This window comes from Magnolia sinica, chromosome 18 (assembly GCF_029962835.1).
Source record: "Magnolia sinica isolate HGM2019 chromosome 18, MsV1, whole genome shotgun sequence".
Classification (NCBI taxonomy): domain Eukaryota; kingdom Viridiplantae; phylum Streptophyta; class Magnoliopsida; order Magnoliales; family Magnoliaceae; genus Magnolia; species Magnolia sinica.
The window spans coordinates 51,944,983-51,959,087 of record NC_080590.1 but is presented as its reverse complement, the minus strand read 5'-3'; the positions used below and the strand labels follow the sequence as shown (position 1 = coordinate 51,959,087).

General features: G+C 38.5%; 1 protein-coding gene across 2 annotated transcripts in view; it reads left to right on the top strand.

Moving 5' to 3' along the window:
* The first annotated feature begins 10,157 nt into the window (after positions 1 to 10,157).
* LOC131234016 (outer envelope protein 61) overlaps positions 10,158 to 14,105 on the top strand; it is a 31,701-nt gene continuing 27,753 nt past the window's right edge. The window contains exons 1-3 of one of the 2 annotated variants that reach the window (XM_058230971.1): positions 10,158 to 10,312; positions 10,433 to 10,559; positions 11,975 to 12,205. In XM_058230971.1, coding sequence (XP_058086954.1) covers positions 10,461 to 10,559; positions 11,975 to 12,205 — 330 coding nt within the window. In that variant the 5' untranslated portion in view covers positions 10,158 to 10,312; positions 10,433 to 10,460. The other variant, XM_058230972.1, reaches the window with a different exon arrangement.

Genomic DNA, 14,105 nt, shown 5'->3' with positions numbered 1-14,105 from the left:
CAGTTTCAGAGCAGATTATATGTTTCAGATATCTTAGAATTGAAGAAGGCCCTTATGGATAAGGCACATCGCACTCAGTTTACTATCCACCCAGGTTCTACGAAGATGTATAAGGACATGAAAATACAATTTTGGTGGACTGGAATGAAATGTGAAGTTGCTAGGCATGTGTCAGAGTGTGACGTTTGCAAACGAGTAAAGGCAGAGCATCAAAAGCCGGCAGGGGAATTGTAACCTTTGGAGATACCAGTATGGAAGTGGGAACATGCAACTATGGATTTCATTGTGGGTTTACTAAGAAACTTACGTCGACATGATGCTATATGGGTTATTGTAGACCGTTTAACAAAGACAGCTCACTTTCTTCCCATATGTATATCTTGGTCTACAGATCGGCTCGTAGCTTTGTTTATAAACGAAAATGTTAGATTACATGGTGTACCTGTGTCGATTGTATCTAACCGAGATCCGAGGTTTACATCAAAGTTTTGAAAGAGTTTTCAAAAAGCAATGGGGACGATTTTAAGATTTAGTATAACATATCATCCACAAACAGATGGGCGGTCCAAAAGAGTTAACCAGATTCTCGAGGACATGCTCAGATCATGTGCCTTAGATTTCTCTAGTAGTTGGGACGACCACTTGCCATTAGCAGAATTTGCATATAATAATAGTTTTCAGGCTACTATTAGCATGACACCCTATGAGGCGTTATATGGTAGACCTTGTAGGTCCCCAAGTTGTTGGACTTAGATTGGTGAGTGATGCCTTTTAGGTCCTGATGTTGTCCGGAAAACGTCTGAAAAGATTGATCTTATTCGACAACGTATGCTTACAGCTCAAAGTTGGAAGAAGAGTTTTGCAGATCGCCGGCATAGACCCTTAGAGTTTGTCAAGGGAGACCGTGTATATCTCTGAGTTTCACCAGTGAAAGTTGTAGTACGATTTGGTGTTAAGAGAAAGCTAGCCCTGAGGTTTATAGGGCCCTTTGATAGTGTTGAACGAGTTGGCACCGTAGCTTATCATCTCGCTTTGCCACCCCAATTATCTGGAGTTCATAATGTTTTTCAAGTCTCGATGCTTCGTAAATGTGATCCGAAGATAATAACACCCGTTATTGACTGGCAATCCTTAGCAGTTCGGGAAGATGCATCCTATATCGAGCAACCAATTTGTATCGTGGATAGAAAAGAACAGGTTCTTCGTACTAAAGTCATTCCCTTAGTTAAAGTCCAATGGGGTTATCATTCTGTGGAAGAAGCAACCTGGGAACGGAAAGCAGAGATACGCAGTCGTTACCCTCATCTATTTGATTCCTAGGTACGTATAAATATGATATGGATTTTGTTATATTGTTGTATTGTACTGTTATAACCGATATGTTTTAAAATTTTAAGGACGAAATTTTTTAAGGAGGGAAGAGTTGTAAGACCCGTGACTCCAAAATCTGGTTTGTACACTAGATGGCCATTGGCTATAGGTCCATTGGCCTCGAGAATATTTTGACTTGATCATAATGTTGTTCTATTATCAAGCCGCAAGCCGTATTTTAACCCGATGTCCGAATTTAAGATATGGACTTAAAATTAAACAATCTCAGAAATGACAATTATGTCCTTATTTTATGTGGCAGAGTCCCACCATCGAATTTTCAAAATCTGTTAGGTTCGAGAGCCTAACCGTTGTAACCGTAGTTGAGTTACGGAGTTAATGGCGAAAACGGCATGTCAATAGGACACCCGGAGTGTAAGTTATGCATAGATATGTACATGTATATTTTGAGAAAATATACTCAAATGACTTCGATATTTTTAAAGTCCTTGGAATTCGTTAGTTCCAACTACTTAAATAACATTGTTATATTGCTACTATACGCTTAAACTTTTCAAAATCATCATAAAACATCTCATAACCCTTTAAAACCAATTTCAAGTCCACACATATGAAAACCCTCTTGCAGGATTTTATTTTTCAGCACTCTTTCTTGTTAAATGTGAAGTTAAGAAGAAGAAGAAAAAGAAAAAGAAATAGAAGTTGAGATTGCAAGTCAATCATTTAATAGTTACAGGTGAGTGTATAGATTAGGAGCACGTATATGTGTACGTTGAGGTTTTCTTCAAAACCCTATCGCTGGAATTTCTATTTTAAAGTTAAAGATTGCTAGATTTTCTGTTTTAGGGTTAGGGTTTCGCTGGATTTTCATTTAGGGTTAGAAGAATGCTGAAATTTCTGCTTTAAAGTTAAATAATTGCTCGATTTTCTATTTTAGGGTTAGGTTTTCACTAGATTTTCATTTAGGGTTAGAAAATTGCTAAAATTTCTATTTTAAGTTTAAATAATTGCTGGATTGTCTATTTTAGGGTTAGGTTTTCGCTGGATTTGTATTTAGGGTTAATAGATTGCTGGCTTTTCTTTCAAAACCCTATAGAAGACTAACTTGGTTGATTTAAATTCGTTAGGTTATTGCTGAACTTTCTTAAGGTTATGACTGATTAGATGAAAGTGGATTTTCTACTTTAGTTGACTAGGTTATTAATGGCTGATTAGATGAAAGTCATACATATTTCAAACGGGTTCTCTCTTTGTTCCTTACTCTCTTTGTCCCTTGCATCCGCCCGCTATCTGTTTGACAAATTGTTTCAAAGAAATATCCTACATCTTTTTAATGTAGTTACTTCTTGAGGAAAAGTATGCTTGTAGCATGAAGTCTTATAGCAGAATAAATCCCAGATTAGAATTAGATTGGCTAGGTCATGTGCATATCATATGCATGACTCATAGTTGTTGTATCATTGTATGCTTGAGAGTGAATGATTTATATCATGATATAGTGATCATAGTGGGTTGTGGTGCGACACACAATGTGTCTATGATGAGTATGTGAACCGTCTAGATACATGATGTATTACATGAGACCCTTATGAGGAATTTAAATGTGGAACTTAAATGTATGAGGAGACCATATGAGGAAGGCCGTCCTATGTTTGCCTTGAAAACCATGACATATTGTGCTTGTATGTGGACTTATGCATATAGTAATTGTAAATGCGATGAAACATACTTTGTTATAACTTGAGTTGGACACCACACCGGAAATGTGTAATTCGACAGTACATGATTAGAGGGTCCGTGGGTGAAAGTCCCTAAACTCCAATTGGTACCATTGGGAGCGACCAATGCTTAGACTGGGTGGAAGAACAGAGCGCTGGAATGCCGAAATACCAAAGTAAGCAGCGACTCCCACCGACGCGTGTCGATTGGTTGAGAGGTTTGACCTGACCTGCTTATGGGCAAGCAAAGATAGGTTGTGTGTGACGAGCTCGTAAATTGTCCACTATCGCTTTACCAGACGACTTATTACTTCTCGCTGTTAAGCAGATAGTGAGGTTTAACATAAGTGGGTTAACCTAGTTCGGCCCGTGAACTATGTAGTCCCACCTCTGTAGTTGACCACGGTGGAAAAATCTACACAAGTGGGTAGTAATCATATACGAGTCCCACCTCTGTTTTAGACCCTGGTGATCCAATTGAGAAATGTGGAAAGTTGTGGAAACGTTGAAAGAATAGACATTGTATCTTTATTTTATTATTATCGAGCCAGAAAGCATGTGCATTAAAAGAGCATGACATGAAACATGCATTTTCACTGCACACGCGCACTCACTGGGCTTAGTAGCTCAAGTTTTCCTTTCTATTTTTTTTGTTATAGGTGAGAGTAGGGAGCTGCAGGAGTAGAGGCTACAGATTCCAGTTGTCCCTTTTGTTTTATACATATCAGTGTATAGTTTTTTTTGTAATACCCTTAATATGTACATCAGGTATAGTAAATATGACATGGTTTATGTTTTGTTTTTGCCTTGATGTGCTTAGTTGTACATAATAATATATGTTGAATATGATGAAATTTTGAGACATACATGCTTGTTGTCTTTACTTTCAGAAATCCTCCTTGTGGAGCCCCGCTTATGGGACTTAGGATATGATAGTTGGAAGTCCCAAAATCGGAGTTCTACGGAGGCTGTCAACCAAAATTTGGTGTCCCGTAATCATGGATTACCAACACTAGATTTAGGGTCATGACATATAATCTGGATCTTTATCATGAAGGAAGAACGTAAGAGTTTTTCGGTTGGCCAATACACTAGAATGTAATCGATTGATCAGATATACAGCTGTTGATTTTGCTTCAACCCACAAAAAATTTAGAACACATACATATTCCATCATGGTGGTTGTTACCTCAGTAATGTGCCGATTCTTTCTTTCTGCTACTCCATTCTACTCCGGTGTGTGAGGACACATTCGCTGATGTATAGTAAGTACCATTTGAACTCAGAAAAGTCTCAAACTCAGAAGACATATATTCTCCCCCAGAGTCAGACCGTAGAATTTTAATTTTGTTTGCAAATTAGGTCTCCACATATGAGGAAAATTGTCTGTAACATGAGAATGCTTTAGACTTGTGTTTCATGAAATAAATTCAAGTGTGCCTTGAAAAGTCATCCATGAAGATGATGTAATAAACGAACCACCAGGAGCCATGACGGGAGATGGACCCCAAACATCAGTGTGAACGAGATCAAACAAATTCTGAGTATGAGAGTTAATGAAAATAACAATGCAGTAGATTTACACACTTTGCAACTAACACAGTTCATATCAATGGAAATGGGACTAATATTGATTTCATCATTTAAAAAACTAGATCTAAATAAGAAAAGTATGTTTTTAGAATTTGGATGCCGTAAACAATTACACCAAAGTTTCCAGCATTTATTAGCAAAAAAAACATCATGCGAAGATGGAAGAAAGAAACAACGCAATGAGACAACTCCGGGATCGAACTCCAAAGTAAACATCCTTCCTCTCTTGTGACCCTTCCCAATCAGCTTCCCTGTTTCCAGATCCTGTATGAAACAATCAGACCGAGAAAACAAAACCAAATAGTTATTTTCCACTAGTTGAGCAACCGAAACCAAGTTGGCAGATAATTTAGGAACATAAAACACTTTGCGAAGGAAGAAATTGCGAGATGATGAAGGGGAGACTTTCAAGGACCCGATATGAGAGATAGGTAATTGGTTCCCATCCACAGTGTAGATGGAACTCATTCCTCTATAAGGGACACAATTAGTTAGACAAGAAGGGTCCTCAGTCATACGATTAGATGCCCCTGAGTCAATATACCAAAGATTTATAGGATCAATATTACCCATCGAACCTAAAGAACCCATCGCTTGAAGGATTTGCTAAATTTGTTCTGGGAAAAAGTAGATTAGGCTGTACTGATGGGGCCATAGATGATGAGCCAGGCTTCTCAGCAGAGGGAGCCAGAAATGCACGTCCACGTCGCTGGTAGTGAGGAGGTAGGGGAGGGCGAGTCGGGCAATTGACTATATCATGTTCTTCTTGTTTGTAGTGAAAACAAAGAGAAGACAATTGACTTTCTTATATTTGAGACAACCCTAAAAGGTTAAATATATAGAGATCTACAGTTATCTATACAAGGTAAATGATAAAAACATAATCATCTATCTATGGAAATTAACTATACATCATCTATCTATGGAAGGTAACTATACAAGGCATGCGGCCTTTCTAACATGTAGTATCAACAAAACAAAGTATTGGGTCCAAAAGATTTCAGATTTGCTTTCTTGTTGGGACAACAAATAGCCACATGACCAAAACCATTACACTCAAAACATTTAACTTTCAACATGTCTCGTTACTTTCTTGAAAATTTGCAAGTAATGAAGGCAGCATCAAGAACAACCTCTGTCATAGAAGCAAGGGTTTTCAAACGTGTCTCTTCTACCATCAAATCAGATAGAGCCGCCTCGAGGGATGGAAGTTGAGGCCGGTTCATCAGAGCGGCTCGGGTTGGTTCAAACTTCGGATGAAGTTTATATAGAAATTGCATCAATTTACTTGTGTTGCGAAGTATCTTTACTGTCTCTACCGCTGCAGGGGGAATAACTGGATCCATAGGTTGAATCTCATGCTAAAGGGAGGTAAGTTTAGAATAGAAATCTTGTATACTCAGAGCTCCTTGTTCTAATTTTGACAGCTCATACTCTACTTGATAGCGACGAGCATGATTTGATTGTTGATAACACATTTTCAAGTAAGCCTATATTTCGGATGCAGTCTCGAATGATGTGAGGTTAATTGCAATGTTGCTCTCAACACTGTTAAGGATCCATGTGACCGCCTTTGAAGTATTTGTGGTCCAAGATAGGAGTTCATTTTCATCTTTTGGTTTGCCCATAGAACCATCTACATAGCCGTACAAGCTCTTTCATGCTAAAAAATGCTTAAATTGAAACCGCCACAGGGAAAATTTTTTCTCATCCAACCTAACATGGATAGTTTCGATCTTATCGGAGAGATTCATAGATGCCATAAGAAAGAAAAACCATAAAGAAGAAATGTACCAATAATTTCTGGGCGAGCAAGACTGAATTTGACGAGCAAAGGTAGAGCCGCTGTCGTTGATGGACTGAATCTGACGAATAGTCAACTTGATGGGTTCAACAGATCTCAAATCAATGGATCCATATGTGAAGACAGAGGTGGTGAGCCAGAGATGGGTTTCAACAGAGATATTCGTCTAATTGGGCCGAATCTGTATGTGTGGTCGGATCTGAAGGTGCGGCCGATCGTGCGGCCGGTCGTGTAGCAGGTATGGGCCAATCAGAATCAATGGAGGAGTGATGTGGCTGGTCGTGCGGCAGGTATGGGCCGTCGAAATGAATGGAAGAGTGATGTGGCTGGTCGTGCGGCAAGAATGGGCTGCCGAAATCAATGGTGGAGTGGAGCTATGACGACGATGATGCCTGGAATGGCAGAGATCTGCGGCGATTGGATGATGGCTTTAATACCATGTAAACTCAAGAATCTGGAGAATGTTTTTATGTATTTCTTCAGCCCAAAGGTGAGTTTAAATAACCACTCTACAAGACTATACTAGGAAGCTTATTTAGAGCTTTTCTATACATAGTATATTACAATTAATAATTCATATACACAATATTCTCATACCCATATATATAATATTCTCACAATTGCCTCATATTGAGATGAGGCATGAGTAAACCAAATGTCCAATTATGTAAGGGGTCTTGACTATGACCGATGGTTCTTTAGAGCATTAGAAGGATTATTGATGTTTTTTGACTGGATCAACAAAGTTTCACCAAGGCCGATGGAAAACAAGGCGTCCATCATACTGGTTTTGTCAACACCCATTATTAAAGTGAATGTCGGGCCCCATATAATAATAATCTCTATTAAGCAATTTGAAGATTGTTTTGTTGATGCATTTTTTAGAAAGAACATTTATGAACGTAATTATAATAATCCCTTTCTCATCTCACTTTATTTATACTGAAAAGTCCTTTAGTATGAAATGCAAAAGGGTAACCCATTTTATCATATGACGAACCCTACCATCTAAATATCGCACGAACCCTACTATCTAAATATCCTGACATTAAGTGAGTAGCTAAATAGACAATGGATCTCAACAAATCTCAATCATACACTATGGGCTGTTTGATTTTTAATTTCCCTGGTAAATACAGGGAAATAGGTAATTATTACTTACCCCACCTGTTCGAAAAGCGGTCCATGCAATACCTGCTATTACTGATTTAAATATGTGGGCCCCACCATGATATATGTGAGTTATCCACACCATCCATCCTTTTAAAAGATAAATTTTAATGCATGAACCCAAAAATTAAGAAAATCAAAAGCCCAAGGGGACCACACCTTAAGGAACAATGATTATTAAGACGTTAATGGTTGAAAGTTGTTTTCTCGCTAGGGCCCACATTGATGTTTATTTGTCATCCAACCTGTTCATATGGTCACACGGTCATGGATAAAGGGGAAACAAAAATATTAGTTTGATCCAAAACCTTTGGGGTCCTTAAGAAGCTTTCAATGGTAAGAGTTCAATTTCCATTGTTTCCTATGTTGTGGCCCAATTGATCTTGGGATCTACTTCATTTTTTGGCTCATGCCCTAAAATGAGTTGGCTAAAGGGATGGACGGTGTGGATAAGACACACATCATGGTGGACCCCATGATTTAACATTTTTTTTCTCAGGTAACATGAGGAGTGTTATAAACGAAAGGTGGCGGTGAATATCACCTTGGAAACTAACCAGAAATACACTAGTAAATAATTATTACCCATTTCCTTTGAATTACCTATGTAATTAGAAAACCAAACCGGCCCAGCGTGTCTGCCCGTCTTGATACATAGGGTCACACGGTTGGTAAGTGTGAATTGGTCTGCCATTTTAATTCGGACGGGCCGCATTCAACTGTCGAAAACCAAGCAGAGCACCCTACACATCGTTACTCTTGCCTCGGTGGTAGCCTCACATGAGTTTTAAAACCAGGTCATGGGTTAGACTAACATGAGTTTCAACCATGGTTAAGGGTGTGCGTGTGAAAAATAAAAGTTTCATAATACGTCAGGCCCACAATCCGTTCGCTATCCAAAATTATTTTGCTCTCTACTTGTCGAACTTCAAAACAAAGGACATCTATTTATTAAATCTAGACTGTAAAGCACTCTTTCTTTGACAATTGATATTTTGATTACTCTTTATTTCATTTTTGGGACAAATCCACATTAATGTTGTTGTGGTACAATGTTTAGATGGTCTGGATCGAATTAAATATATGAAAAATATAAAGTAGCATGTACATACGTACATGGATGTCCCTCCTCCGCCAGAGTATCAAATGGTCCCGGGCTCCAGATCTGCGTCATCTGACTCTCGTCCGACTTCAGATGGCAATCCAAGGCTATTATAGTATTTTGATATTAGAACGAACGCTAGTTGCTCGCGTGATATTGACTGGCGTCAACGCGTCGCACGTGCTAACTGAAATACGTGTGAGATATTGGATCCATTCATCAAGTATGGGGTGCTTTAGATATTCCAGACCCACAACTTAAAGTCTGTTCCACTCATCAGGTGAGCCAGATTTTTATTAGAAATTACAAATAATGGCCGATATTGGAGGAAGCGGATTATGCACAACTCTACAGTCATTCGTGCAATTTATTCAGTCCGTCCATATATTTTAGAAGATAATTTAAGATCGTTAGCCTAAAAATGAAGCAAATTGGAAGCTCAAATAAACCACACAATAAAAAATAGTGTGAATTAAACATCTATCATTGAAAATTTCATGGGAGCTATAGAAGTTTTAGATGAATCCAATATTTGTGTTTCCACTCCATACATATCTTTTTGATATTATGAACAGTTTGGATGACAAATAAACATCACCGTATGCCATGGAAATGTTTCAACGGTAAATCATTAATCCCACGATTTCCTATGGTATGCTACACTTGAGCTTTAGATATAACTCTATTTTGATCTAAACCAATAAAATGATTTGAAAAAAATAGATGGACGGAGTGGATAAGACAAATACATTAACGGTGGGCCCAACCAAGTTTACTCAGTACGATAAGAGCATACTGAGTAAGTCAGTACGCAATCCGATTTCGATACTGCATATTAAACTCCGGACGCGGATTTCCTGGAAAGCTTCCTGCGCAAGGATGCTGGGCGGGGCCCACCGAGATGTTTATGTGAAATCCACTCCGTTCATCCGTTTTCAGAGCTCATTTTAAGCGTGCGACCAAACAATAGGTGTATCCAACACTCAAGTGACTCAAACGAGAGGAAACCGTGGGCATTTCGTGAGAACCATTGAAGTATTCATAAAAGTTCCGTATCAGGTTATATTTTTGGTGTTTTTCAGTTCATACCATTTGGAATGACCTTATAAACGATTTGGATAGTATATAAACATCACGGTGGAGTCCAAGAAGGTTTCAACGGTGAGAATTTATTTCCCCAAATTTCCCTCTCGTGTGGCCAAATTTAGTGTTTGATACACCTATTTTTTTCCACACGTCCTAAAGTGAGCTCTAAAAACGGATGAACGGGGTGAATTTCACAGAAACATCTCGGTGGGCCCCACCCAGCATCCTTGCGCAGGAGCTACCCACGAAAGGCTTTAGCATTGAACTTCATCTGTGGGCTGATGACGTGGGACAGGCATTATTTTTATACCACATCGTCTAATATCGTACCCTACGTGTCCAATGGCCTTGATGTTTGACACGTGTGCCATATTAGCACGTGTGCCGATAAACGAGGGAAATTCCTGTTTACGGATTTTCGCAACCTTCCGGGTCCTTTCTCAATTCCAAATACAGTTCTCCTTTGGTGGGTGGCCGCCCAAAAAAACGAACATATACCAAAATTCGGTATATATACTGCGATTCTTTCTTCTTCCTCCTCCAATCTTTCACTTTTGGAAGACTCTTTTCGTCTCTCTCTTTTGATTCTTTCTTTAGAATTTGCTGAAAATTTCCATCTTTTGAAAGATCGGTCTCTGCTTCGATTTGTGAGAGAATGCATAACAACATGATGATGGATCCGGAGATGATAAGGTTAGCGCAGGAACAGATGAGTAAGATCTCTCCAAGCGATTTGGCCAAGCTTCAACAGCAGGTTATTTTCTCTTTTCTTTTTGGTTTTGATTTTTTGGGGTTTTAAAAAATTGTGAATTTGATCTGGAGATCTTGGGGTTTGTTTCTTTTGTGTTTGATTTTGGTTTTTATGGAGATGAAGATAAAAACCCAGAAAGGGCTCGGATTTTAAATTGAAGAAATGATGGATTTTTACGTTTTTAGGTTTGGATCGAATTCGATGCAGGAGTGATGGGTTTTTTGTTCCTTTTGTGTTTGATTTTGATTTGCATGGAAATGAAGATGAAAACTCAGAAAGGGTTTGGATTTTAGATTGGATATTTGGTGGGAATCATGGGCTTTTATTATTTACACGTCTCCATGTATGAAGTGAATTTGATGTGGAAATCATAGGATTTTGTTCCTTTTGTGTTTGATTTTCGATTGCATTGAAATGAAGATGAAAACCCAGAAAAGGGTTTGGTTTTTGGGTTGAACCTGTGATAGAGATCATTTTTTTAAAAATATATATATATATATATATATATATATATATATATATATATATATATATATATATATATTATTTTGTAAGCTTTTGAATTGAATTTAATGCCGAAATTGTGGATTTATTCTTTCATGTGTTTGATTTTGTTTGCGGAATTGAAGTTGTAGACCAAGAAAAGGTTTGAGATCGAATGTGTCAGAGCTCGTGGTTTATTTATTTATTCTTTAGGTTTGGGTCTGTTATTGGAATCATGGGTTTTTCAGTTTTTATTTGATTTAGTTTTGTTTGAAGTTGAACATTAGACCGATAAACATTTGATTTCTGATTTTTTTTTTCCTTTTCTTTTGTATAAATACAATATGGTGAACTTGGTTTGGTCTTTGTTGTTGTTTCGTTTAGCTTGTATGGGATCAAACATGATGAGATCATGTTGTTGTTTTGAAGTTTTGAAAGTTCCGAAATCTGATAATGAAATAATTGTTGGTGTGCATGAAGTGAATATATGACCCTGAATTCTTTCTGTTTATAGGTTGAATTCAGGAAAGAGATCATGCAATTTCTTTGGTTTGAATTTGATATCTGCCATATGTATATGTCAAATTAGACTGTCGATGGGATTTAAACCTTCCATGGTTTTCCCACACAATAGCCTGCCTGGTGAGTGGACCAATTTGATTTTTGCATCAGGTGATCTTCATGGTGAGACATCCTTTTGCATGTCTTGGATGTTATGCAGGTGTAACTTGTTGGTCCCAAGTTCACATGTAATGCATTGTAGGTGACAATTCATTGCAGTAATGTTCTGTTTGTCTCTTGTTTGACAAAGAAAATGCTCCTGCAATTGTTCTTTTCTAACTAGCGGTGAAAGTGACAGTTTTTCCACTGACATCACCATAGTCTTATGTTTGTTTTCAGTCATACCTGATATATCAGTTGGCTGCATTTTACAGATGATGTCCAATCCTGAGCTGATAAGATTAGCCACAGAGAGCATGAAGAACATGAGGCCTGAAGACATGAGAAATGCAGCAGAACAGCTAAAGAATGCACGGCCTGAGGATATGGCTGAGATTACTGAAAAGATGGCCAAAGCCACACCTGAAGAGATTGCAGCTATGCGTGCCCATGCAGATGCCCAAGCCTCTTATGAATTTAACGCAGCTCAGATGCTCAAGAAAGAGGTTTGGTTATTATTTTTAATTTTTCATTGCATAGAGACAAAGGAGTTTCCTTAGGTCTGCTTTGGGATATTGAGTTTTTCTTGATGCCTTTTTATGCTATTCGATTATTTCTTGCTCAGATCCTAGCATCTACGATGAATTCTTTTAAAGTTTGTGCCTTTTTTTTCCCCCTATGTTTTTAACATGTAACAAAACTTTAATTTTATTAGAAATAGTAAGACATTCTCCCCACTCCCTGTTTTGCGAGTGCATCCATCATCGTAGTGACCTCTATGCATGGTGTGCCGTAAAAGCCGTTACGAGGCCATAAAGGCCGTTATATAAAGTTAAAAGTGGCAACAGTTACGCGTTATGGGGTCGTAACGGCCGTAACAACTGTTATGCAAAAAATGACCTGTAACCGCCATTAACAACCAGTTAGGCCCCTTGTAAAAGCCATAACAGCCCCGTAATGGTCTGTTATGGGGCATATACAGGTTTTTTGAATTTTTTTTTTCAATGTTATGGGGTAGATATAGGTTTTGTGGATTTTTTTTCTTTTAATTAAAAAAATAGACCATAACGGCCATTATGGGAGCTGTAACGTCTGTTATGGGAGTCGTAACAACCGTTATGACTCGTATCATAAAGGTAACGGTGGTGGCTGTTACGGCCACCGTTACCATTACGGAATACCTTGCCTCTATGTGAACAGGATTAAAAGAAATATTTCACTATGAGGCTATATCATAGATTAGTCATGCTTGGGACAAAATGTTGGGCAGTTAAGGAACAACCTGTTCGTAGCTGGAATGAGGATGTTGAGATTGATGAGTGGCAAGATGAGGAAGTATGGAATTAGAAATGAATGCATTCCAAGATGAGGAATGATATAATTAGAAATGAATGCATTTGAGGGAACTTAGGAGTTAGACACATTTGCAATGGAGACCAAGAACTGAGGAGTTACGAGTTGGTTCAAGTTGAATAATGGTCTAAAAGGGCAAGAGAAGGCTCAAAAGGATGTGAATGGAGGTAGTAAGCATGATTTTATGACCTATGATTTAATTGAGGATATGGTCATAGGTAGAGAGGAATGGTGGAACTGGATGTGTGGTCAACCACACTTAGTTGAGATAAGACTTAGATGATGATGGTCAACCACACTTAGTTGAGATAAGACTTAGATGATGATGATGAGGCTATACCATGAATTTCATAAAAAAATAAATGCGAGTTTTCATGGTTCTGAATCTCCTTCTTACCCCACCCGATCAGCTTCCTCGATTTGCATTCCAACCACGTTGGAGAAGGTTTCTGGATTAAAGCCCATCAGAATCCCTAATCCCACCTCCCACATACATGGGCCGCAGATTTTCAATTGAGTCATCAACAATAAAGCTTCCAGATTCCTACTAATGGGTATTTCTAAATTTCATTTCTGCTGGAGGTATGCAGGCAGCTACTGATCATTGTATATCAGTCCCTCCACCTTTCCTTAGCAGACTTGTCAATAAATCCTTCTTAACTAATGCCCTATTGATTAAGAAGCCTTGATTTATTGGTGATCTTCCCCATCAAATTCAATGCTTCTTAAGGTGGCAATGGTCTGGGTAGCCTGCGTGACCTGACGAGCCTGACCCGGCCTTGGGCTCGGCTTGAACCTAATAGCTTAGCCTCACATGGATGGCCTGATTTTATCATTTTTTGGCCTGGTCTTGAACCTACTAGCTTGGCCTCGCATGAATGGCCTGATTTTATAATTTTTTGGGCCGGGTCTGGCCCCAACAATTTTTCGGGCTTGGGCCTTGGGTCTTTATTCTCGAGCTGTGCTCGAGGCCTAGCCCCAACCTGGCCCATTGCCACCAAGCAATGCTTCTTTATCATTTTGAAGTTGCGACTATTCCTTTCCTTCTAAATG